This window comes from Fragaria vesca, linkage group LG6 (assembly GCF_000184155.1).
Source record: "Fragaria vesca subsp. vesca linkage group LG6, FraVesHawaii_1.0, whole genome shotgun sequence".
Classification (NCBI taxonomy): Eukaryota; Viridiplantae; Streptophyta; class Magnoliopsida; order Rosales; family Rosaceae; genus Fragaria; species Fragaria vesca.
Genome location: NC_020496.1, coordinates 28,306,397 through 28,329,358, shown reverse-complemented (window position 1 = coordinate 28,329,358; position 22,962 = coordinate 28,306,397). Strand labels below are relative to the sequence as shown.

General features: G+C 38.4%; 5 protein-coding genes across 6 annotated transcripts in view; 4 read left to right on the top strand and 1 right to left on the bottom strand.

The window, feature by feature from the left end:
* Positions 1-1,547: 1,547 nt before the first annotated feature.
* LOC101294487 (ribulose-phosphate 3-epimerase, cytoplasmic isoform-like) lies at positions 1,548-3,611 on the bottom strand. 2 transcript variants are annotated; one of them, XM_004303939.1, is made up of 8 exons: positions 3,421-3,611; positions 3,284-3,288; positions 2,910-2,972; positions 2,708-2,814; positions 2,528-2,625; positions 2,294-2,428; positions 2,058-2,111; positions 1,568-1,950 (listed from the first exon to the last, which is right to left on the bottom strand). In XM_004303939.1, exons 1-8 carry the CDS (start codon positions 3,535-3,537, stop codon positions 1,798-1,800), a joined length of 732 nt encoding a protein of 243 aa, XP_004303987.1. In that variant the 5' UTR covers positions 3,538-3,611; the 3' UTR covers positions 1,568-1,797. The 2 variants fall into 2 exon arrangements, with proteins under 2 accessions (XP_004303988.1, XP_004303987.1); XM_004303940.1 differs by lacking the exon at positions 2,058-2,111 and having other exon boundaries at positions 1,548-1,950.
* Positions 3,612-7,192: 3,581 nt separating this feature from the next.
* Positions 7,193-10,160, top strand: LOC101294196 (uncharacterized protein At3g27210-like). Its single transcript, XM_004303938.1, has 3 exons — positions 7,193-7,479; positions 8,993-9,073; positions 9,422-10,160. Exons 1-3 carry the CDS (start codon positions 7,284-7,286, stop codon positions 9,850-9,852), a joined length of 708 nt encoding a protein of 235 aa, XP_004303986.1. The 5' UTR covers positions 7,193-7,283; the 3' UTR covers positions 9,853-10,160.
* A 1,898-nt stretch (positions 10,161-12,058) lies between these two features.
* Positions 12,059-15,045, top strand: LOC101292734 (triacylglycerol lipase 2-like). Its single transcript, XM_004305865.1, has 9 exons — positions 12,059-12,256; positions 12,379-12,489; positions 13,316-13,456; positions 13,707-13,817; positions 13,923-14,066; positions 14,171-14,211; positions 14,309-14,388; positions 14,492-14,587; positions 14,679-15,045. The coding sequence occupies exons 1-9, from the start codon at positions 12,059-12,061 to the stop codon at positions 14,999-15,001; spliced, it is 1,245 nt and encodes a 414-aa protein (XP_004305913.1). The 3' UTR covers positions 15,002-15,045.
* Positions 15,046-16,005: 960 nt separating this feature from the next.
* On the top strand, positions 16,006-16,985 carry LOC101293907 (blue copper protein-like). Its single transcript, XM_004303937.1, has 2 exons — positions 16,006-16,278; positions 16,423-16,985. Exons 1-2 carry the CDS (start codon positions 16,113-16,115, stop codon positions 16,809-16,811), a joined length of 555 nt encoding a protein of 184 aa, XP_004303985.1. The 5' UTR covers positions 16,006-16,112; the 3' UTR covers positions 16,812-16,985.
* A 745-nt stretch (positions 16,986-17,730) lies between these two features.
* The window catches only part of LOC101293023 (LRR receptor-like serine/threonine-protein kinase GSO2-like), a 12,419-nt gene continuing 7,187 nt past the window's right edge, over positions 17,731-22,962 (top strand). The window contains exons 1-14 of the mRNA XM_004303935.1: positions 17,731-17,984; positions 18,085-18,176; positions 18,252-18,321; positions 18,425-18,543; positions 18,681-18,777; positions 19,290-19,369; positions 19,466-19,660; positions 20,021-20,104; positions 20,189-20,249; positions 20,487-20,547; positions 20,791-20,884; positions 20,992-21,064; positions 21,272-21,354; positions 21,433-21,541. Of these exons, the coding sequence (XP_004303983.1) occupies positions 17,801-17,984; positions 18,085-18,176; positions 18,252-18,321; positions 18,425-18,543; positions 18,681-18,777; positions 19,290-19,369; positions 19,466-19,660; positions 20,021-20,104; positions 20,189-20,249; positions 20,487-20,547; positions 20,791-20,884; positions 20,992-21,064; positions 21,272-21,354; positions 21,433-21,541 (1,402 nt within the window). The 5' untranslated portion in view covers positions 17,731-17,800. The remainder of the gene's footprint in view (positions 17,985-18,084; positions 18,177-18,251; positions 18,322-18,424; positions 18,544-18,680; positions 18,778-19,289; positions 19,370-19,465; positions 19,661-20,020; positions 20,105-20,188; positions 20,250-20,486; positions 20,548-20,790; positions 20,885-20,991; positions 21,065-21,271; positions 21,355-21,432; positions 21,542-22,962) is intronic.

Sequence of the window (22,962 nt, the reverse complement as noted above, 5' to 3'; positions counted from 1 at the left end):
CTAAAAGTGAAAACCTTTACTCACTTTACTATGGAAAATCAAGATTCAGATTCAGTAAAAACTTGTTTGGGGAGTCTGAATGTAAAGTACTACTTTCCAAGATCTGTGGACTTGGGAAGTATGAGCTTAAAAAGAAGCAAGGATTTTGGTGAAATCTCATGTCTGCAGGTCAAGCACAACTGCACAAGTACCAAATGAATATGCAGGAAATGCATATCGATTTTGTGTCTTACATCTGAATTCTCCACTGGGGAGAGCAGATGAAGGGAATGTACGTAGCCACAGTTTTGATCAAGCAATAGATGCACTATTCGCTCAAACTACGGAAAACCAAGTACCAATGAATCGAAAATCGAACAGTAAAAGGAAGCAACGTGGCAACACATGCTCACCACTAATCAAAGCTAATCTTGGGATATAGAGATTACAACCAAGGAAGTTTAAGAACTTTGGAGTTTGGAGCATCCCCTATTTGCCTTTGCCGAGACATGAAAAGTTTCTCAATTGAGTACAGAAGTACGACTACTGCCTCTCACGTGTACTGTGACAATGCTCAGGTGCTTAAACCTAGATTAATAAGCAAGTAAAACTTGGAATCTGGTGTGCAATCTCACTTCTCTCAAATGCTTATCAAACTCCACTAAACAAGTAGAGGAATTATGTGATCATTTTTCTGTTGCTAGGCTGGTAGTGGATGCCAAATCAAAAGGGTCTTGCAGATCGCATATTATGGAATCTGGGTTGTGCATGTGCCAAAAAATTTGACAGATGAGGAGGGACATATCTTTGACATATAATAAACATGAACTGACGTGGTAGACAGGATTGTCTAGGGATTATCTTCATCTTAATCCATCAAGCTATCTTTTTTTTTTCCAGGGATGTCTCTGGAAAGTTGTAATAATAATAGCCCATTTAGCCATATTCGAGCAACAAGCAAGTAGTGCTTGAACTCTATCGAGTAATGCTAGAACCCCCTTTTACATCCTCTCAAGTGATTAAGTTCTTAAAGGCCCTAAATCAAGTTTAAACTGTATAATAAATGTCTATGAAGGTCTAACCTGAGGTCACTCTTGCAGATTTCCAATGTCGCTCGAGCCTAAGCAAGAAAAAGGGGGTCTAAACAAGCAACAAGTATTCTGATTTCCCTCAAGTTTATGTCAAAGTGAAATTCAGATTTGTTTGAAAAGTATTCTACCATAAAGATGAATGACAACTTGGAACAAGTGTGATTCTTATTCTCTTTTTCCCAACAACTATTTGTATTTCAAAAGAAAGGCAGCAAATCAGGCAAGGAGTATCTGGCTTATGATGAGTGCAATGAAACATCCAGGCACCAAAATAATGAAGGCACACCAACAGTAAAGCTAAAATAAGTCACAAAAATGTTTGAAGATGAAGAAGGCACTGAAAGTAATAATGTATCAAGGCAGGAACTCATTAAATCAGCAAAGGGATGGCATGATATTCAAGTCTGACATACAGATGTGTTACTATCATACAAGAAATATTGCCAAAAAGTAGGTAACTGGAGTTCAGAAATGAAAGATGTAATAAGCATTGTAGTGAATTTTTGTGAAAGACCCTCAAGTGAGCAATCGTAGTGTTGGCTGGGATTATTATACTTAAGATAGTATACAAATAAAATGATAGTACACACAACAGAAAGACTTTAACATATAGTAATATTCATATAACCTTCAAAAATCACCACATCAATTAGATCATAGATGTACATACATACTATAAATATAGTTTTGAACAACCCACTTGTGATCGTGCATGTACCAGCATCAATTATTTTTTCTGAGATTCCTCAACACTAGTTCTCAAGAGGGATATAACTTTGGCAGGATCGGGGTCTCCAAACACTGAACTTCCAGCAACTATGCAGTTTGCTCCAGCTGAAGCTGCAATGTCAATGGTTGAAGGCCCTAAGCCACCATCTACCTGCGGAATGAGGTAGAAAGTGAATTAAATAGCATCACCCCAATGATATTGAAGTATGTTTCCTGAATACAGGAAAGACCGATTACGACTGTTGCAAGAGTTTATACCCTTTCCGAGGGAATCATATTTTTAGAAAAGGAATTCCGCATATCGAATGTTTTCTGAACACATATATTATCTTATTAAACACTTGTGTACTAAATATGCACGTATTTGTGTGTCATAAGCAAGACGAAACACAATTGGGGGAAAATAACACAGCTATTACTGGGGTACATGGTAAACCATAATGAGACCAATAGAAGCAGTAAGAAAACATAACGAATTCAGTGGATTGGCTTACCTCTATATTTAGTGAAGGATACTTCTTTCTCAGTGTGCGAACCTTATCCATTGTTTCTGGCATGAACTTCTGTCCACCAAATCCAGGTTCCACAGTCATAACGAGGACCATGTCCACATGAGTTTCACCTTCCACCTGTGGATAACAAAAGGGTAACCACTCAACCAGAACTCTTTTTTGGAGTGGAAATTTACTCACACTCAACAATCTATGCAATAGAACAAGAAGGCACACCAGTGGAAAAACTTCTTCGATAGGTGTTCCCGGCTTCAATGCCACACCTGGTGTCATGCCCTTGGACTTGATCCTATGGACAAGCTCTTGCCAATTATCTGCACAAAGGGGGAAACACAAAGTGAGTCGAGATACAAACACACCCTGACATCTCAATTCCCAAACATCACCACAACCCACCTTTGGATACCTCGACATGGAATGTGAACCCTGAAGCACCAGCTTTTGCCAACGGCTCAACATAATCAAGAGGATTTGTGACCATAAGGTGACAATCCAGATACGCGCTGTAGACAATCCAACATGACAACTTCATCCATCATTTTACACTCGATTCACAATCAGCAAAAGAATGAATATAGAACAAGTCAAGAAGCATTACTCTGTATGCTTTCTCAAACTTTGAATCACCGGAGCACCGAGTGTTAGATTGGGGACAAAGTGCCTAATCATAAAAACATAAACACAACACGTAAGACCACAATAAACCTCTCACAAGCTACAAAAGCAATACGATTGGCACATTTCGGTACCGAAAATCACACACTGATTCAATTATGCACAAAGAGCTATTTCACCAGCATTCACAAATTCATGTTCTTTCTACCAAATTCCTACTTATTCTACTTCTAAACATCATTCAAGCTACTTCATCATCTCAAAATACAACTAAATAAACAAAAATATAAAACCCGATTATTTAGCAGCCTCTTGAGTCATGCAAGTTACATGATAAGCAAGAAGAACCGAACCTACCCGTCCTGCACATGAAGAAGAGACCAAGTTTTAACCTTTGCTGCTTAAACATTGGATCATGGTACTAGTATCACAACACAACACCGGAATTCATTAAGAAAGAACAAAACTTTATGGTTGAAGAGTGGAGTTGATACCATGATGTCCATGTGGAGCCAATCGGCGCCGTCTTGGATCATGCGATGGGCCTCCGACGCCAAGTTGGCAAAGTCCGACGACAGCATCGACGGTGCTATTTTCGCCGCCACCCCCATTTTCCGATTTTGGTGGGCGAGACAGTAGAACCAACGACAAGTCGAACAAACGAGGAAGAGGTTGGTTTGGTTGGTGAGATGAGTCGTTAACAACGGCGCGGTTTTTTACTGGGTCGGACTCTTGGAGTATGGACTGTATGGGCCTCGTAAGTCCATTAATTTAATGGGTATAATTGCAAATGAAGCCCAAACAAGAATAGTAGCACCTAAATAGCCCAAAATTTGAGCGAGGCGGAAGTGAGTGGCGATAAATTCTCGATATTGAGCGGTTATATCATGTGACACGTTCGATTTTTTTGTATAACTGTTGATTTTTATACCTTGAGAGTTAATGTTATTGACTCGATTGGTGCAATTGATGTGACAATATGTATCATGTCACAATTAAGGTGTAGAGTCGTGTGTCGCGATTAAGGTGTAAGGTCGTAAGAGGGGCATTGATATCCAAATACTGAGATCAACCGTGTTGCCCAAATTTAAATGAAATCAGCAATGAAATAATGAACGAACTAGTTGATGAATGCGACTTGTTTGTTTAAAACGTATTTGTAAATGTGACAATACTAGCATTGACAAATCAGAAGAGGCATGAGGCATGAGAAGACCACGTGGACGGCGCGTCACATATGAAATTATCCTTATTCCATAGTTTGATTGATTCATAATTGCTAGACAAAATTATTCCAAATCAAATGGTGGCGCTATTAGACTAGATATTAGACAAGAACAACAAGATATGATGATAATATGTGGATATGTTCACACCACCTAGCTATTGTTTGCATCTGATTTTGTCATGTATTAAACAATATATATGTGTAGTTACTAGTTCATAATGTAAAAATAAATATGAAATAAGAGGTGACGATAATTTCATCTTGGATAATCTAGATAAAATAAGCACGATAAAATAAAAATATAAAGTGTCTGTCGGCAATACTTTTAAATTCAACTATTTCAAGAATCAAATCCCTCATGCATTGGAGGCAAAACGAGAATCTAATTACCTAGAGTGCAACTTGAATCTGCTTTCATTTTGTGCATCAAGCACTCATGCTAAAAGAGTTTGAGTGGTTTCACATCCACTCTTAGTAACAGACCTTTCAACTTTTAAAGGCTAAATATATGTATATATGGGTCCTGATCTCCCCCCACCCATTTCTATATGGTCTCTTATTGCATGTCATTGTTTGTACCATATCTTCTTTGGTGATTTGTTTTCATTCGGGTGGTGAGCAATTTGTCGTTAATTAACCAATTTTGCTTAATCAGCTATAGTATGCAACTATGCATGGCCTAATCTGGTTGAATGTTTAAGCAGTAGGTATCCCTAAACATATTATTAAGTATCCACCACTAGATATGTAACGACAATCAAGGATATGGTTAATAGTGTATGATCGATGCTAATCTTTCTGTTTTGAGTATCGATCGAAGATTAAACTAATTAACCATGTAACTCATGCTCTGTGTCAATCAAGACTCGTGGAGCTTGTTATAATCATCATTTGGGATTAATCGTGAGTACGTAGCTACCTAATCAACCCGTGTTAGCTTCTTGTTCATTTATAGACCACCGGAAACCTAACCTGCGTGCATTTCTATAATCTCATATCCCTACCTGGTTACCTCCCATACATATATTTTATGAAAACTGAAAACCTAACCCCATCTAAAGCTGAAGAATCTTACCTATAATAACTATTATCTACACGTGATTGATCTTGATATTCATAGTAATATCCAAATTGTTTGTGACTTTCTTCACGCTGCATAGTAAACCCAGATTCTTGTTTTTGATAATTGTCTGTAGCACACCTTCCCCAAAGCAGCAAAGTCATGGTAAATGTATGGCTAGAAGATATCGATAATCCTTCTGGGTCAATACATCGTGTTTGCTACTTTCCATGACCAAACAATGCATGAAAAAGACTTGACGTTGTTTTGCTGATAGATACTCGAGAATAAAAGAGAGGGAAAAATCTGTGAGAAGAAACAGTAATCTGGGAAACCAAGAACTTTCCCTGGTTAAATTGCTTGGTTTGCTGATCATCGGGTTAAATTGGTCATCGTATTGGTAATTTCCATCGTTCTCAACTTCAACTTTACCCAAGTGACGCTCTATCGTCCTTATCTTTTATATATACTTTGTCTCTAGCTATTAAACAGTGATCATATATGCAAAGACTTGCGGGAGGCAAGGCATAATCACCAAACTTGAAACTTGAAACAAACAAAACATCGATGATAATATATAAACAAACAAAATAAACTTCCTTGATATTTTATAAAGCAATGTCATATTCTCCATCGTATAGTTTTACTAACTCTGCTTCAATCAGACTCATCAGAGTAAGCTGATCACTGGTAAGACAGAAGTCACAGAAGAGAGCAATAAGGTTTACATTTGAGTTGGTTTCTGATCCATCTTGTCGAAGCATGGCTCTCTCTGCAGTCTGCATAGTTATTTTGACCACTGTACGTTTATATAATTTTCACGTTCATGTATTAAAGCGATCAACTGTCTTTAGTATTCCAGAGAGGCGACCAGTTATAAATTGAGTGGTAGTGATGAGATTCAAAGTCATGGAACGCAAGCTAGGGGAAGCTGTAGGGATCGATCATATTCAAAGCGATGCAATTTCTTTGACCTCTGAATTGAGATTGGTATATGTTACATGCAGTCGCCTCCAAATTATAAACAAAACTACTTTGCATGTGAATACTTTTATGCATTAGGTGATGTAGTCAATTTCTGAGTTATGGCATGATTCAATATGCTATTTACTATTTAGGCTTATATATGCATTAATATTCTGGTTTCTGTAGTCTTGTGATTTATATTCTCATTTCACAAATCAAATGGACATAACCTTTTTTTAACTTACACATCATCACGTAAAACTCATCAAAACTTATATTACTTTTCGACATATTAGAATGTATTTTAAGCTTTAAAATATAAAATTACTCCGTAGTAAAACCAACAAATAAATAACGACTCGATTATAATCTATATATATGATTGATTCCGTAACTCTGTTATATATTTCTTAAAAATCTTGTAACCTATCTTGTAATACACAACTTGAATGAGAATCCTCGCACAGTATACTCAAGCAAGGGATCAAACTCCTATATACTGAAGGTAAAAGGAAAGAAAATCAAAACTGAGACCAAATAGAAAGATTCAATCAAACATTGAAATAAATTTGATTCCCCTCGAATTTATGTTCATCTTGCTTAGGAAATGTGTTTATTAAATAACCATTTACGTCCCAAACGACCTCTCACATTCAACATCGCTTTCAACCACCAACCTATGGGAACCCTCCAAGTCGCTCTCTCCATTTGTATAAGGTCCATAATTCTAGTTTCCTTCTTCAGAAATCAAAATCGCCATCGACATGGAAACTGTGTCATCGCATAACCCCAAAGAAGAAAAAGCTTTAAGCTTTCAACCCAAAAATTAAGAGAAATAAATAAATAAAAAGATCCCACCTCTCCTACCCTTTCGTAGCGTAGACTTACCTCTCAAGCTCTCTAGAAATTAGAGAATCGAGTTTTGGCACTCACTCTCCTTCAGCATAACGCCAAAAAACGCATTCGTTCTTTCCATCTCCCACTTCTACTTTACTCTCTCTCTCTCTCTCTCTCTCTCTCTCTCTCTCTCTCTCTCTCTCTCTCTCTCTCGTGTTTCAGAGCATCAGAGAGATATTTGTGTTGTGTTGGAGTTGTTTAGAGAAATGGGTGCTTGTGCTTCTTCTCATAGGGAACCCGGGTCAGCCATGAAACTTGGAGTGACATTCGGGTCCAAACCCGACAAGCTCTCCTCTATCCCTCCGTCGCCTATCAAGGAGAAGCCGACGACAAACGTTGGCCGTCCGATCACCGATCAATGGTCCCCTGCTCGCTCCACAGCCACGGCTTTTCGAGACTACGGTTAGAAGACTTCACCTTTTCTTCTTCCTTTGCGGTCAAACGTATCAAAGTTTCTTCCTTTTTCGGTCTTTTCAGTTTTCTGTTATTGTTTTTTTGAATGAAAAGGTTCATCTGTTTTATGATGTTTAACTTCTGAGTGATGAGTTCATGACTTCATGTTATGTTCTGGTGAAAGTTGGTTACTTTTTTGGTTTGGGTTAATGCGTAAACATGTTTGATTAGCTATCAGATGTATGCAAAGCCTTGTTGTTGGGTCATTTTCGTACCGTTTATGGCGAATGATGCTAGTTGTTTCGACACTTTAGTTTCGTTATGTGTTTGCTTATGGTATGATGTTGGAAATTGCTTAAATGTATGTTCTTGCTTTTTCGCAATCATGATTCTGGTGACCCCTTATTTTAAGCAAGTAGTTGTGCATTTACTTTGAGACGTGATGTTTTTTCCAAGTTCTTTTTTCTTGTTCTGGTTGTGGTTTTGGAGTTTTGGTTAGGTGGAAAGAAAAGGACGATATTTGGTTTTTGATTTTTCTTTTCTACAGCTATATTTCTCTGTTATGGTGGGTATTGAAATAGGAAACATTTGGTTGAGCTACTTGTGCATCCATTGATTGAGGAAGTCAGCACCACTATTTTGATCACTCTCCTGTTTGTTTGTGACGGAAATACTAATACGGAGCTTCTAGTCAAAATATAAAATGTTTCTGTATTTCATGCTTGATGTAAGGAAAAGGTTAATGGTGCCTGTTCTGAACTCTGATTTCCCAGGATGATATCAGAGATAGGTGAAAGTCATTTGTCCTAGGCTTTAAGGGGAAGCTGTGGTATTTACATTATGTGTTCAGTAGTTTCTCTATCAATGATCAGATCGAATTTAATATAGATGACTTTTATTGATCGTGGTCCCTGTTCTAGTAATTGAGAGCATTCAGATTTGTACCAGTAAGTCATATGAAAATCTAATCTATGGCTGATGGTTGGACCACATTTGGTCTTGAATTCTTCAATGTGTTTCTATACAGTATTGCAATTAGTGATTTAGGAGGAAGTCGGTACTCTAATTTTGTTGAGTTAGTACTCTGATCATTTCAATGAAGCAAGGAGGAGGCTTAAAATCAAGTACTGATTGTATATCAGGTCCATTCACTTCCCTTCCCAGTGTTGTTCGTTGTTTTTTTTTTTTTGTCGAAAAGTGTTGTTCGTTGTTGATAATTGAGTTTGGCCTAATGTTTGTCTTCCCTACTCTCTAGCTTGCAAGTGACACAATGGCATGATATTACGTCATTACCACAGTATCTGATTTTTATTGGAATATTGCTGATAGAAGTCATGCACTTGGCATGGGGCACCTAATTGCTGCTGTTGAAACTTTGCTTATTGCTTCTATTTGATGGTGTTTTTATAGGCAAGCTTTTGAGGGTTCTGTCAGATTTGTACTCTGCCTATTTTGTTATAGTAAAGCCTAAGTTACGAGTGTTTGATGTATAAAGTTAATAACTCCAAATGTTTATTAGCAGGTAGTAAAGAGGATGCCTTCTTTGATTCCAAGCCTTGGTTGGACTCAGATTGTGAAGATGACTTCTTCAGTGTCAATGGCGGTAAGAATTTAGTGGAATGCTCTGTGTCATTTTTTCTTACTAGCTCATGACTGTACCTTTCTCTTCATTTACTGTGGGTGTTTGTGTGGGTTCATTTCTTGTGTACGAGTGAGATAAAATACTGTTCTTTATTGAGATGAACATAGTATGAAAGCAAAGAGGTGTTCTACCTTGATTTGCACTGCTTGAAACACTGTGATTCTTAAATTTATCACTGAAAAAGTAAAATTAATTGAAGTGTATGCAGTATCACAAAGAATATACAATGCAGAGGAGTTTCCATTTCCATACCGTATGGTTGTGGGCTGTTGTTTGACCTGTTTATTGTCATTTTGGCCTCTCATGCAGACTTCACTCCATCCCGTGGCAACACTCCGGTCCATCACAACTTCTCTCATGTCAACAAAACTCCATTTGGGAACAGAAGTCCTGTTTCCATTCCTGCTCCATCTCCAGTAGAAAAGAAAAAGAAACTTGCTGATCTCTTTCGCGAGAGCTTCAGAGATGGGGATGATGTTGATGATGCAAAGGATACCTCAGGTGATCAGACCATGACTAATGGAAAGATGGAAGTGAAGCCGACTGCCGAAGACCTCCCTCTAAAATCTCTGAATGGTACCCCTTATGTTTCTGGTAGTGAAAGGACAGCCAATGAGGTTCTAAGTGAAGACAGACCATTCAAGTCTACACAATGCTGCCTTCCTACCTTTGTTTCTTTCCGCAGCTCTAGTCAGAGGAGGAAGATGAGCCCTACCATTGCTGTAGCTGACAAAGCTTGATTCTGACACCGTTGCACAATGTAAATGAAGAAGCCCAAGTCCTTGCTAAGAGTTTAAACTTCTACTTCCATAATATGTGAAGTCCATGAAATCCCTGATGTTGAAATTAAGAATTTTGGGATGGAGGGCATGTAAAGAGTATTTCCTATGAGAATTTATCGCCTATATGTAGTAGATATAAATAGAGAAGAGACATCTTGGATCACAAATATTCAAGTTGCAATCACCTCTGCTTTTTTGCAATACTAGGAGGACTAACCTATCTATTGCTGCTGTGAATGAGTTATCTACCTTCAGATGTATGTAGTAACTTTTTATTGCAGTGGAATTTACCCAAGAGGCCAAACGTTCAGTGTTTGTTGGTTCATTTCTCAGAATCTTTCGTTGTTTATAAGCTCTTCAAGAAAGTTTTATAGGGCTCCAGAGTTTGAGTCCGGAGCATTAGTCTCTAATCTCTATTAGCAATGTGCCTCCCACTGTGAACTAATGCAATAGCGCTTTATACACATGAAGCAGGAGGGTCCTCTTGTGCTGAAGCCAGTGTGAAATGTCTGAGACATATCTCATTGGATTCGACAAACTTAGAGTAGGAAATAGACATGGAAGTATGGTCACTAACTGGCTTTTGATTCTCATATTGCTGTTGATATTTGATAAGCACCAGATACATGGCAATGTGAAAGCAAGAATTGTTTGTGTCAAAAAAAGAAAAGAAAAGAAAAAGAAAACTAAAAAAGCCGACTCCACGATGAAGGCACTAGTTTGCAGTCGGTGCTTTTGTGCGGTTTCTTTTTGCGGCCCTTGTTCAGAATGGCGTCACCATTTTTGCAATTATGCAATACCTGCAATTGTGATGAAGATGATAAGTTTGTTCTTTTGTTGGAGTTTTTCTGCAGAGAAGGATGGGGTGGTGTTGGTTTGGAACCAAGCGGGAGGCTTATGCTCATTGCTCAAAATGGTGGCAACGTCTGTATAAGAGTCGACTAGGTTCACATTTCCATGCATTATTTAGTAAGTATTGGCAATATGTTTGTCTAATGAAACAAAATCTTTGATAAATCGCACAACTCACAACACTGTGATAACTCTAACAGTTGTCTTGATTTGAAACAGCTGGAAAATTTTCATTAAAAGGGAAGATGATCGAGTTACTTAACAGTTACTTAACCATTAAACCTACAACAATTAGAAAATATTTACATGTGAGAACAATGCAACTATAAATACTATTGAATTTGTCCATATAAACAAATATACATTAGCGTATTCATTGTACTTAAAAGTCTGAAAACTAAAATAATGTCGTTTTGAAGTAATATCTCGAATTTGTTGTGACCATCAACTCTAATTTTTATGGTCAAAATTACTGTACTTCTTAAAAGTCCGAAAACTACAAATAGTGTTGTTTTAGGAGCGATATCTCGAATTTTTAGAGACCGTCCACACTAGCTTGTACGAGAAAAATTACCTTAACTTAATTTGCACAAATTTTCAACTATATTCAAACTTTTACGTAATGTATAAATCTTTCTTACTACCTCTCTATCCAAAATCAAGGTCTAACAATTAGGCAAATATCTCGATTCCCTTAAGAGAATGATAAGCAATTAAAATAGACTGATACTGAACATGATCGAATCCCTTGTTCTACTCCCCCCGCAATTACAGCTCCCAGACAAATAAGAACCGAAGCCGAACCATGTTTTCAGCTTACCTACGCATCCTCATCCTTTCATTACCGAAATCTCTGTTTAATACTTCTGAACTCTATCACACAACACAATGATCAATACTATTTTCCATTTTTAATTTCGGTAGTGATTGCAATTCTCCCCCTAAAAAAATGGTGATAAATCCAGCTTCTTCCTGATGCTTCGCCACCTTACTTGGAGCCTTCACACAATCTCTATATAAAACTCGCAGACAGTTCATAGGGTTCCCAATTCCATTTACAGCTCCAGATTTCGTATCAGATATTTTTCTTTTTTAGTTTTTAATTTCTCTGATAAGAAAGGAAGGCTAGCTGAAAAAGGACCCACTACCACATCATAAGCCTGCCTTCCACTTTAGCCAAATACCAGAACCGATTTGTTCTGTTTTCACACTGATAATCTTTTCTTTTCGATCGTATACTCATCTTCGTCCACTATATAAAGGTCCCCCGAGAGAGTGAAGGGAGCTCATAATTATCATACACCCTTCAAAAATGGCTCTGCGCTGCTTAGCTTGTTGCATGGTGATCATGGGTTTGGTTTTGTTACTTGCACTCGCTTCCGGTGCCGTAGAGGGTTCGAGACGGCGGCTTTTAGATCAGATAAACGGGGCTGGGGCTGCGAATGCAGAGGCGTACGGTGTATGCAAGGCCCTGGTGACTATGCATGGTTACAAATGCCAGGAGATATTTGTAAGCATAGGCCTATTTTTAATTAATTGTTGGCCTCAAGTCTCCGAAATCTCTAAATCTCAGATAGTTTAATTAAAGAAACATAAGGAAACTATGTAACGTGTTGTTATGCTGTTGCTCAGGTGACTACCGCCGATGGTTACATGCTGAACGTGCAGAGGATTCCGGCAGGTCGTAATGGTGGTGGTGGCGCCGGGAAACAACCGGTGATAATTCAGCATGGTGTTCTTGTGGTAAGTTCATATTCAATTATGGCTTGAATTGATTAAAAGTTGTCTTTTCCATGCTGCATTATGAATATGGCACCAACTTTGTTTTCTCTTTTGGCCTCTAATTCTGGTACCAAATTTGCTTTCAATAATTTCCTGCCTTCCTAGTCAAAAGCGAGAAGAAAGTTTTGAGTGAATATCATGTGCCATGTCTTTTCTTCTCATGTGCCATGTCACGCGGTTTGGTCTATTTCTAGCATTATGAATGGGTTTAAAACCAGTTTAGTCGAGCACTTTTGTGCCAATAACGAATTAGACAGTTTCCGAAAGTTCTTGCTTGATTTAAGCACCTGGAAATACCTCTCATTTCATTCAAACTTACATCACCTTAATCATGACCATGAGTACCCTAACTAGTAGCATTAGCTTAATATTTGTGTTAGTAGCATTAGCTAATAATTAGTAGAAGCTAAGCTTCATTCCGAAGTAGCCGTTTATTTTCACCCAAGTAAAAAAGAGCTATAGAGAATCAGAGAGTAAAACACTGCTTGTGTTTTGGTAGTGAAAACAGAGCACATCTCGGCGTACACTAAACTCATCGTAAGTGACAAACTTCCGATTCAAATTTTCAAGATAGAGATGGATATGAAACTCTGGATCTGATTCTGAACATATAAGGCAAAACAGAGACTGGTCATCTGAAACTGAAACCGTCCGAAAACTCATGCACCGTTTCATCTCTTTCATGCATTTAGACTTTGTTCCATAGGGCACATAACACTGTAAAATTGTTGTCTCTTATATCTGAGGGGTTTGTAACTTTGTGTGTATATGTATGTCGACGCTGCAGGATGCCGCCACCTGGCTGTTGAACTCTCCGGACAAAAATCTGCCGTTGATTCTGGCTGATAATGGTTATGATGTGTGGATGGCTAACACCAGAGGGACTAGGTTTAGCCGGCGACATACCTCCATGGACCCAAAAGATCCGGTACTCTCTTACTTCACAGCCAACTCTCTTTTTCTTTCTCATTTCGACCATAGTAGATGTTCCGCTTGAAACAAATAGATGATTATGCGATATTAGCTTTCTTACTTGTTAGTTAGTGATAATTTAGAAAATGTGAGACCCATAATTTCTAGGAGCCTCGGACTATACCCCATATCTATGTACACCTCGTGTTCTTTGTATGCATGTGTAGATAGACTTGTATTTTTGTTAATTGATTGTGATTTGACAGAATTTTTGGAATTGGTCGTTTGATGAACTGGTGGCTCATGACCTACCGGCTGTTTTTGATTACGTGCATGGCCAAACAAAGCAGAAGATTAACTACATCGGTCACTCCCTGGTAAATTCTCTAAGCGAAAATATGCAACTTTTCGATTGCCGTAACTGCTAGTAAAACTTTGATCGTGTCTAGAGCTATCAACCATTTTAACGATGTGTTTGGCAGGGGACTTTACTAGCATTGGCTTCGCTTTCAGAAGGGAAGCTGGTAGATCAACTGAAATCGGTAGCTTTGCTAAGTCCGGTTGCTTACCTGACTTACATGAGTACACCAATCGGCGCAGTTGGAGCCAGACTCTTTGCCGGCGAGGTATATTTTTACGTTACATCAGAAGAGATTGAGGAACTACGTACGTACTTAATTTTTGTATATCTACAATCTTACGAATCTGACAACACAATGTGTCTGTGCAGATCACAAGAATATTTGGTGTTGCAGAGTTCGATCCAAAAGGGTAAGAATCGACTAAGAAACAATTAGAGTTTATAAGAAGTGGATTTTGTGAACATGCACTCTAATTTTGAGATTTTTTTTTATTATCATAATTGCAGGGAGCCCGTGGCTACATTAATAGATCATATATGTGACACTGCAGGAGTTCCATGTTACGACTTGTTGGCAATACTTACTGGTATGAATTAGTTCCCAATATGAGCACTCAGTAGCTAATCGGTTATATCTGTATTATAAATTTGTAAGTAACGAAGTATATTTACAAATTTATCTTGTTCAAGGTAAAAATTGTTGTCTCAATGCTTCCACTGTTGATCTCTTTTTGGATCATGAGCCTCAGCCGACATCAACCAAGACCATGGTGCATCTGTCTCAAGGTACGTAATTAGCTAGTACGTGATGCAAAAAATGTTAATTAAGCTTCTTAATTATCAATCTGTAAATCAAATTTTGTCCTAAACTTTGCAGTTGTACGAACTGGTGTTATAGCAAAGTTCGACTACGGGAGATTTGACACCAATTACATGCATTACCGGTCATTTTCCCCTCCGCATTACGACCTTTCTAAGATTCCGACCAACATGCCCATGTTCATCAGCTACGGAGGCCAAGATGCACTCTCCGATGAACTCGACGTGTTGCGTTTACTTGATCATTTGAAGTATCACGACAAGGGGAAGCTTGTGGTTGATTTCATCCACGAGTATGCTCACGCCGATTTTGTCATGGGGATCAATGCCAAGGATCTTGTGTATAACAAAGTGATTTCTTTCATGAAGCAGCAACAATAATAGTAGTGATAGTCAGTTCACTAGCTAATTAAGGTCAGGTGCAAGAGACTGGTTAGCTAGACATGAATCTAGACATGACTAGATTGAGATTAGAAGTAAAATGTTATCCTCAGCTGTAATCTAGCTAGCTGCAATCCATAATGTGTACATAATCTCGCTTAATTTATAAGAGTTTTAGCCAAACTCTTTCAAATGCTTTGAATTTCTCTAAGGTTTGAACCAACCAACTGCAGTACTGTCATTTGGAAGTGAACATGTTACTATACTTTTCATCAAACAAATGCATGGCAAGGTTGATCTGCAATCTAATAGCTCACCTGCCTCACCAATTACTCAAGGTTCTATTTCAAAGATCATTCCTTGATCCGGAATCTAATAACTCACCAATTACTCAAAGTCTCTTTCAAGTTTCAAGGATCATTTCAAATATGACGCAGCAAAACAATTTGTTTAGGCTATTTTTGTTCATTAACTTCATTTGTTTGTAGATTCCACAAAAATCAGATGAAAAAACAACCATTACCGAGCTCATGGTTTTAGAGGAAGGAAACCCTAATAAAAGCCCGTTTCGATCATCATTGAAAGTTGTTGTAGGCGATCGACTGGACTGGCAGATGCTTTATCCTCAATATTTCTTTTCAAAATAGAACATGCATCATCTTTGTAGTAATGGCTCATTTATGTAAACACAAACTAGTTCATGCCATGACGATCGATGAGTACCGCTAAAAGCAAGGGCCGGTGAATAGATCGATTGATCTGTCTAGGTTGTCCATGGTCAGTATGTTACTCTGATGGAGATTGTTTTGCTATAAAATTTGAGTTTGGAGGACCGACTTAGCTAGCTTTCAAGTGAACATGATCACACAGATAGATACCTTTGTTTCCACGCCAAGCTATGACCACCTAACTAGTTTTGCTTTGCGGACAAAAAACCCAAACTCTACGAACATGAACATCACAATTCCTATAACAATGGAATGGTCCCCTGTATATATACTTGTGTAGGCACTGCAGGTAATGCTCATCAGCGCCTCAGTTCATATTATTCGATATCGAAAGGAGTAAAGAGTAAGGAGATCTAGATCAAGTTCAACAAGAGAAAATCACAATGGGGCTCAAGAACACAATTTTGTTGTCCTTGTTTTTTGTAGCTTTGGTTGCAAAGAAAGGCTTGGCAGCGCAGCATGTAGTTGGGGGCAGCCAAGGTTGGGAACAATCCACAGACCTCAACTCATGGGCATCCTCTCAGAAATTCAAGGTTGGCGATCAACTTGGTATGTTTCTTAAACCTAGCTAGCTATTTATATTATTGATTCATCTCTTCTCATCTTATAGCTAGCTGCTGCTAGAATTAATTTTACGTAATTTTGGAAGATCGAGCAAGGAAATTAAGATTAACTTGATTCACATCTTGACAGTTTTCAAGTACTCTTCGATGCATAGCGTCGTCGAGCTACCTAACGAGAGCGCCTTCAAGAACTGTGACCTTGGCAGTGCACTAGACACTAAGAAGGGAGGAAACGACGTCGTGAAGTTGAACAAGGCCGGCACAAGATATTTTGCTTGTGGTACTTTAGGCCACTGTGATGGAGGCATGAAGGTGAAGATCACTACTGTTGCTGCAGGAAGCAATACAGCTTCTTCTCCGGCATCATCTTCATCCTCGGACGATGATGATTCTTCTTCGGATGCTTCCACCACTACTTCAACTACTACTATTTCTGCAGCTTCTGCCAACTTCAATTCTTTCAATTCATTCGTTGCGATGACTGCAGTATCGGCACTCGTTCTGGTTTATGTGTTTTGAGCTAGAGAGATACAGATATATGCTGGAGTACTGTTAATGGAATTGACTAGTTAATCCATATTATTTTTGTTTCGATGTATTTCAGAATAAAAGTGGCAGGGCTATTTGCTATATGACCCTGTCCTGATTTTTGTAATTTGCGTCCATGAATTTTGATCTTGTTATTAGAAACTACAAGGTTTTGTTTGTTGGGATATAAATCCCACATCGGGAATTCGAGACATTTCCTGTGGGTTTATAAAGTTTTGGGCAACTCCACCTATTACTAATTGATTTTGGATGTGAACTCCATACTACTTTATCAGATTTTTTAGCTATGATATTATTATTTTTTTGGATAGAGTTATGATAGTTTCTTTGATCTTATAATCTCACGTAATGAAAATCAAATTCACATTCTCTTATTTTATAATTCACATAATTTTTTAGTGGTTTGGTAATGTCAAATACCTTTAGCTAAAATTTTCTCCAACGCCTTCAACGTTCTCCTCCCACCCAAAGGATGCAAAATTGGTATCCATTAGGGTCCAAATTTGCCTCGAGTTCTTCCACTATTAGAGATAATTGCGAAATTTGAAAACTCGATGATGTGTGAAGACTTTGTTTTATAGTAGTAGAGATCGATTTCCTCAGCAATAGAGATCGATATATGAAATATATGTGGGGTAATTTTTTCTTTTTTGAATAGCTAGGGGGGTAATTTAGAAAGGATGAGAGTCAAAACAAAATTACCCACCTATAACTGAGGAAGTAAAAAAATCAGATTTACCATGTTACGTCTTGGAATCCGGTTCGGCCCACGTTAAAGAATCAAACCGATAGACCAGTAAATTTTCTTTTAAAAAGAGAAAAAACGAGGACCAAAAACAAAGCGTATATCATATGCGCGCGGATCGATCGTGATAAAAAGCGGCACAGTCGCACACACTTTGCTCTAACAGAATTTGATTCCGATACTATAAAAGACTGAGAGAGAAAGAGACTCCACCATGCCGGAGGAGTCGAAGACCACTGTTGACTACCGCATGGAGAGAGCTTCCGGGCCCCACTTCTCGGGTCTCCGACTCGACGGCCTCTTATCCTCTTCTCCTCCTCCCTCTTCCTCACCAGCCTCCGCCGCCGATTCTTCAAATCTAGCCGACTCCGCCGCCCCCAAGCAGCCCTTCGTCATCGGTACACTCTCTCTCTTACTCTGCGCAATTCAATTTCACTAAGCATTTGATTCAGTTTCTGCAATCGAGTTTTGATTTTTTTGCTTCGATCAATTGAGTAGGTGTTTCTGGAGGTACGGCTTCGGGTAAGACTACGGTGTGCGACATGATCATACAGCAGCTTCACGATCATCGCGTCGTCCTTGTCAATCAGGTTAGGGTTCATTTCTGGACTAGTTTGCATTTGCTGGCCTCCACAGTAAGGTTATTTGATTTGGTGAATTTATAGGATTCGTTTTATCGTGGTTTGACGCCTGAGGAGTCTGATCGAGTGCATGAGTATAATTTTGATCATCCTGGTAATCAGTTCATACAGTGTACTGTAAATTGAAGTTAATTACTCTCGAATCGATGTAGGCTGTTTATTGTATTGAGTATGTGATGGTGCGGTTTGTTATGTAGATGCATTCGACACCGAACAGATGTTAGAGTGTGTTCAGAAGCTAAAATGCGGGCAGTCTGTCCAAGTTCCGATATATGATTTTAAGATACATCGACGCAGCTCTGATAGTTTTCGGCAGGTATAAAGCTTTTTTAGGAGTATAAAGCTTCTTTTGCCTGTAAAATTGGTTTGTTATTGTTGTTTGTATTGCTAGTGTTGACCGGTGAATGCCGCATCTTTGACGTGTGCTATGCATTTTGTTTATTTCTTTGTCAGGTGAATGCTTCGGATGTGATAATCTTGGAGGGAATTCTGGTTTTCCATGACCAACGTGTCCGTAATTTGATGAACATGAAGATTTTTGTCGACACAGGTTTGCTTTCCTCAGTCTAGTTTCTTCTATCACTGCCATAATTTCATTGTGTCTTCTTAAGGTCATCAAATCTTTTAGCTTCTCCATTAGCTATGTTTTGCATGGCATCCTTGTTTAATTTTTTACATCATGTGGTCTTGATATGTCAAATTACATGGTTTTCCTTGTTTAAGTTTTTACATCATATGGTCTTGATATGTCAAATTACATGGTTTTATAGAGTCTGGAAGATTTGCTTCTGCAATCAAATATGAAAAGTATTATATACATAGATTTACAAAACCTGGATAAGAAAAAGGCACGGAACTCCAGAGCGATGAAATACATTTTGGGCTTGGGAATTCTCGAGTTTGGTTCTTTTGATCTATGAAATTATGTGCTATATAAAATCCTTATCTTTATGAACCTAGAGACACTGGCCAAGTCTCTATGAATGTCTGAAATAGGTCATAACTTTATTTGCTTTCTTCCTCTCTGAATGTTTCTGTCTCCTTGTTTGCATATTCCTTCAGATGCTGATGTGAGACTTGCTCGTAGATTAAGACGAGACACTGTTGAGAGGGGCAGGGACATTGACTCTGTTCTTGAGCAGGTAAGGCCCCATTCTTGAACAATCTCTTCGTACGAGACTCTATAGTAATCTTTCAATTTGAAAAATCACATCGAAAGCATTGTGCTTATTATGCAGTATGCCAAGTTTGTCAAGCCTGCTTTTGATGATTTTGTTCTCCCCTCAAAGAAGTACGCCGATGTGATCATTCCCCGGGGAGGCGATAACCATGTTGCTATTGATTTAATTGTACAACATATTCGCACAAAGCTTGGTCAGCATGACCTTTGCAAAATATATCCTAATGTGTATGTTATACAGTCCACGTTTCAGGTATGCCATTTTCTTTTATGTTTTTTTGTTGTTGTAAGCAAATTCTTCACCTTTTGTCTTTTTGGGGAAGTCAAAACTTTGTGCTTTTGGCTTTGACTTGTGACACTAATAAAAGTTAATTACTGCTGATCTACTAGAGCATACAAGTAGAAACACTTGCTAAACGTTGTGTCCTGATCTATTAAATGTTGTTTGTGACCGACTCGAGCTAAACATTTAAATTAGTCTTCATTTGTTAAATATTTTTTGGAACATTTCTATGATTCAGGCATGCCAAATTCTAATATTGTAAACTTAAGCTTTGAAAGGATTTCACAATCACATTTCATAGACTTTAATCTAGTTGTTCTCATTTTGCAGATTAGAGGCATGCATACACTGATTCGAGACCGAGAAATATCAAAGCATGATTTTGTATTTTATTCTGATCGCCTAATTCGTCTGGTAAGTTTTGTCTCATGTCTTACTCAAGTTTCATTTATACCATAGTTCAGCGTTTATGTTCTTATACTTTGATGTGGTCTCTAGGTTGTGGAGCATGGCCTTGGTCATTTGCCATTCACAGAGAAACAAGTAATAACTCCACCAGGTGTGCCATCATGTTTCACCACCTTCTTCTTATTGCCTGTAATTATTTGTACCTCTCTATGGATCACAGTATAAGAAGCTTTATACATGCTTGGTCACCAACAGATAGTGGCAGCTTATATTCTGTCTGGTCATCGCATCTTGTGTCTACTTTATCTCTGCACATTTAGACATGTTACCTGTTTTGCAAATGGAATAGTCTGCATGTCCTTAAATTTGGTCTTTTCTTGTATTTCAGGATCTGTGTATACTGGGGTTGATTTCTGCAAGAAATTATGTGGAGTTTCAATTGTTCGAAGGTGAGCTTTAAATCAGGTATTGGTTTTTTAGGAGTTACAGTTATGTGGCAACCAGACCTGCGCACTTGAATATTTGGGTAACTGGGTCAGTTACCATCTTTATCTGTATAATTGCGATGAATCCAATTCTATTCCTGCCCTTTTCTACATGCTTTGGAAGATGATGGATTAATGATAAATTTTTATATCTCTTGGTTTCTTGTTTACACATACCAACAACCTTTTCTTGTTTGTTATGATTAGTGGTGAGAGCATGGAAAATGCATTACGCGCATGTTGCAAAGGAATTAAAATTGGGAAGATCTTGATTCATCGTGATGGAGATGATGGCAAACAGGTGACATTATGTTTATGAAGTAGGAATAACTTTGCTAAGAACTAAGCACTCCTCTCTAAAATGTGATAAAACTTCTATCTTTAATCGAGTTATTTCACCTCAAGCAGCTTATATATGAGAAGCTCCCCAAGGATATTTCAGAGCGTCATGTCCTGCTTCTGGACCCTGTACTTGCTACAGGTAATGGGATTTATTTTCTATAAGATTGGTTCTCCAGTTTTGTTATCTGCATGTACTGAGGAAATGTAGTTGGTGATATAAAATAACTTTGAACTCTAACAGCCCAAAATGTGATAAACAATTTTTGGCCCATCTTAGTAGAAGCATTTTTAAACCTTTATACTTGCCGATGATTGAAATGCAATGACCAATCTGAGTGACTTGTAGGTAACTCTGCTAACCAGGCTATTGAACTACTCATACAGAAGGGGGTTCCGGAATCGCATATAATATTCCTAAACCTTATATCTGTGAGTACTTCTTGATGCTTGCTGGTTATGTAGTACTACTTATGTTATGAGCTGATTTACCACTATCTTCTGTTTTAGGCTCCTGAGGGAATTCATTGTGTTTACAAACGATTTCCAACATTGAAAATTGTCACTTCAGAGATTGATGTTGCCCTCAATGAAGAATTTCGTGTCATACCAGGGTTGGGTGAGTTTGGCGATCGTTACTTCGGCACGGATGATTGATCATAGATAAGTGATCCTAATTGGGCTGTGGCCTTGAAATAGATTGTTACACAGAAACACCAAGGAGTTTTGTTTATGCAACTCCTGCTATGGACTTGTCTTCAACTTTTTAATTATGGAGTGTATTGCCCTTATGTTAATTAACAATTTGATTGCTTGAATCAGTCAAATTGCGGTATATAAACAGTGATGTCAGCGGCATCATAATGCCCTCGTATGCAACTCTGTATAAGTTTGGAAATTTCAAAGCAATACAGCCAGGATTTAGGGTCTAGAGTCTGGTTTGTGACTTTGTGCTTCGTGACTGTGTAGCCATTTTTCCATAGACTAAAAGACCTATTTCCATTTGGATGCTATTATGAGCAAGACAAACGTTCCTGAAGTCTTTTATGGGTCGAAAATGCATCTTTGAATGCTGTTGAAAATGTACCCAGGTTATATCGTATTCCCAACGTCTGGGTGGGGGTCGACATCACATTGACTTGGAAGTCTTTGCATAATGGCAGGTTCTATGAATTTGGTCTTATATGATCAACCGTACTTGACTTGTTATAGCCTTGGCGTTAGAAAAACCAGTCCATTATTTATGGTAAATGTCAGTACCAATGGTTTCGAAGTCCTGTAAATCATCATCTCTTTTCCCACCATGAATTGCATTGGTTCTGTATATATATATATATAGGCCTCTTTTTCTACTCTGTATACCATTTTCTCATTGCCTAACATAAGAACCAAGAAGCATGGGACACTGTTCTGCTTCGTTCTTACTTCTTTCACTTCTATTACTGTCAGGAACTTCATACCTTCACACAGTCACATTTGGTTTCTGCAATGCTGATCCTAACGTGGGTTGCATGGACATCGAGAGGAAAGCCCTTCTGAAGCTCAGAGAGGGACTCAGTGATCCTTCAGACCGGCTTTCATCTTGGGGTGGAGTTGATTGCTGCAATTGGAGAGGTATAGGCTGCAACAAGACAACTGGACGCGTTGAAAGCCTTGATCTTCGCAACCCCTATGCAGAGGGTTTGGACAGTGATGGTGATGATGGAACACTGCATGCTTTGGGAGGTGAGATCAGTCCTTCTTTGCTTGTTTTGAAAGATTTGGTTTACTTGGATTTGAGCATGAATAATTTCGGGGGTCTTGAACTTCCAAGTTTCATAGGATCACTAGAGAAAATGACGCACCTCAATTTATCTGGTGCATCTTTTGGTGGAATAATTCCCGCAATCTTGGAAACCTTTCAAATTTTGCTTCATCTTGATCTCAGTAATAATGTTATTGAGAGTGATCTCAGATGGCTTTCCAGTCTTTCTTCCTTGCTAGTTTCTTAACTTGGGAGGTAGCAGACCTTGTCAAGGCAGCACCATATTGGCTTCCCAC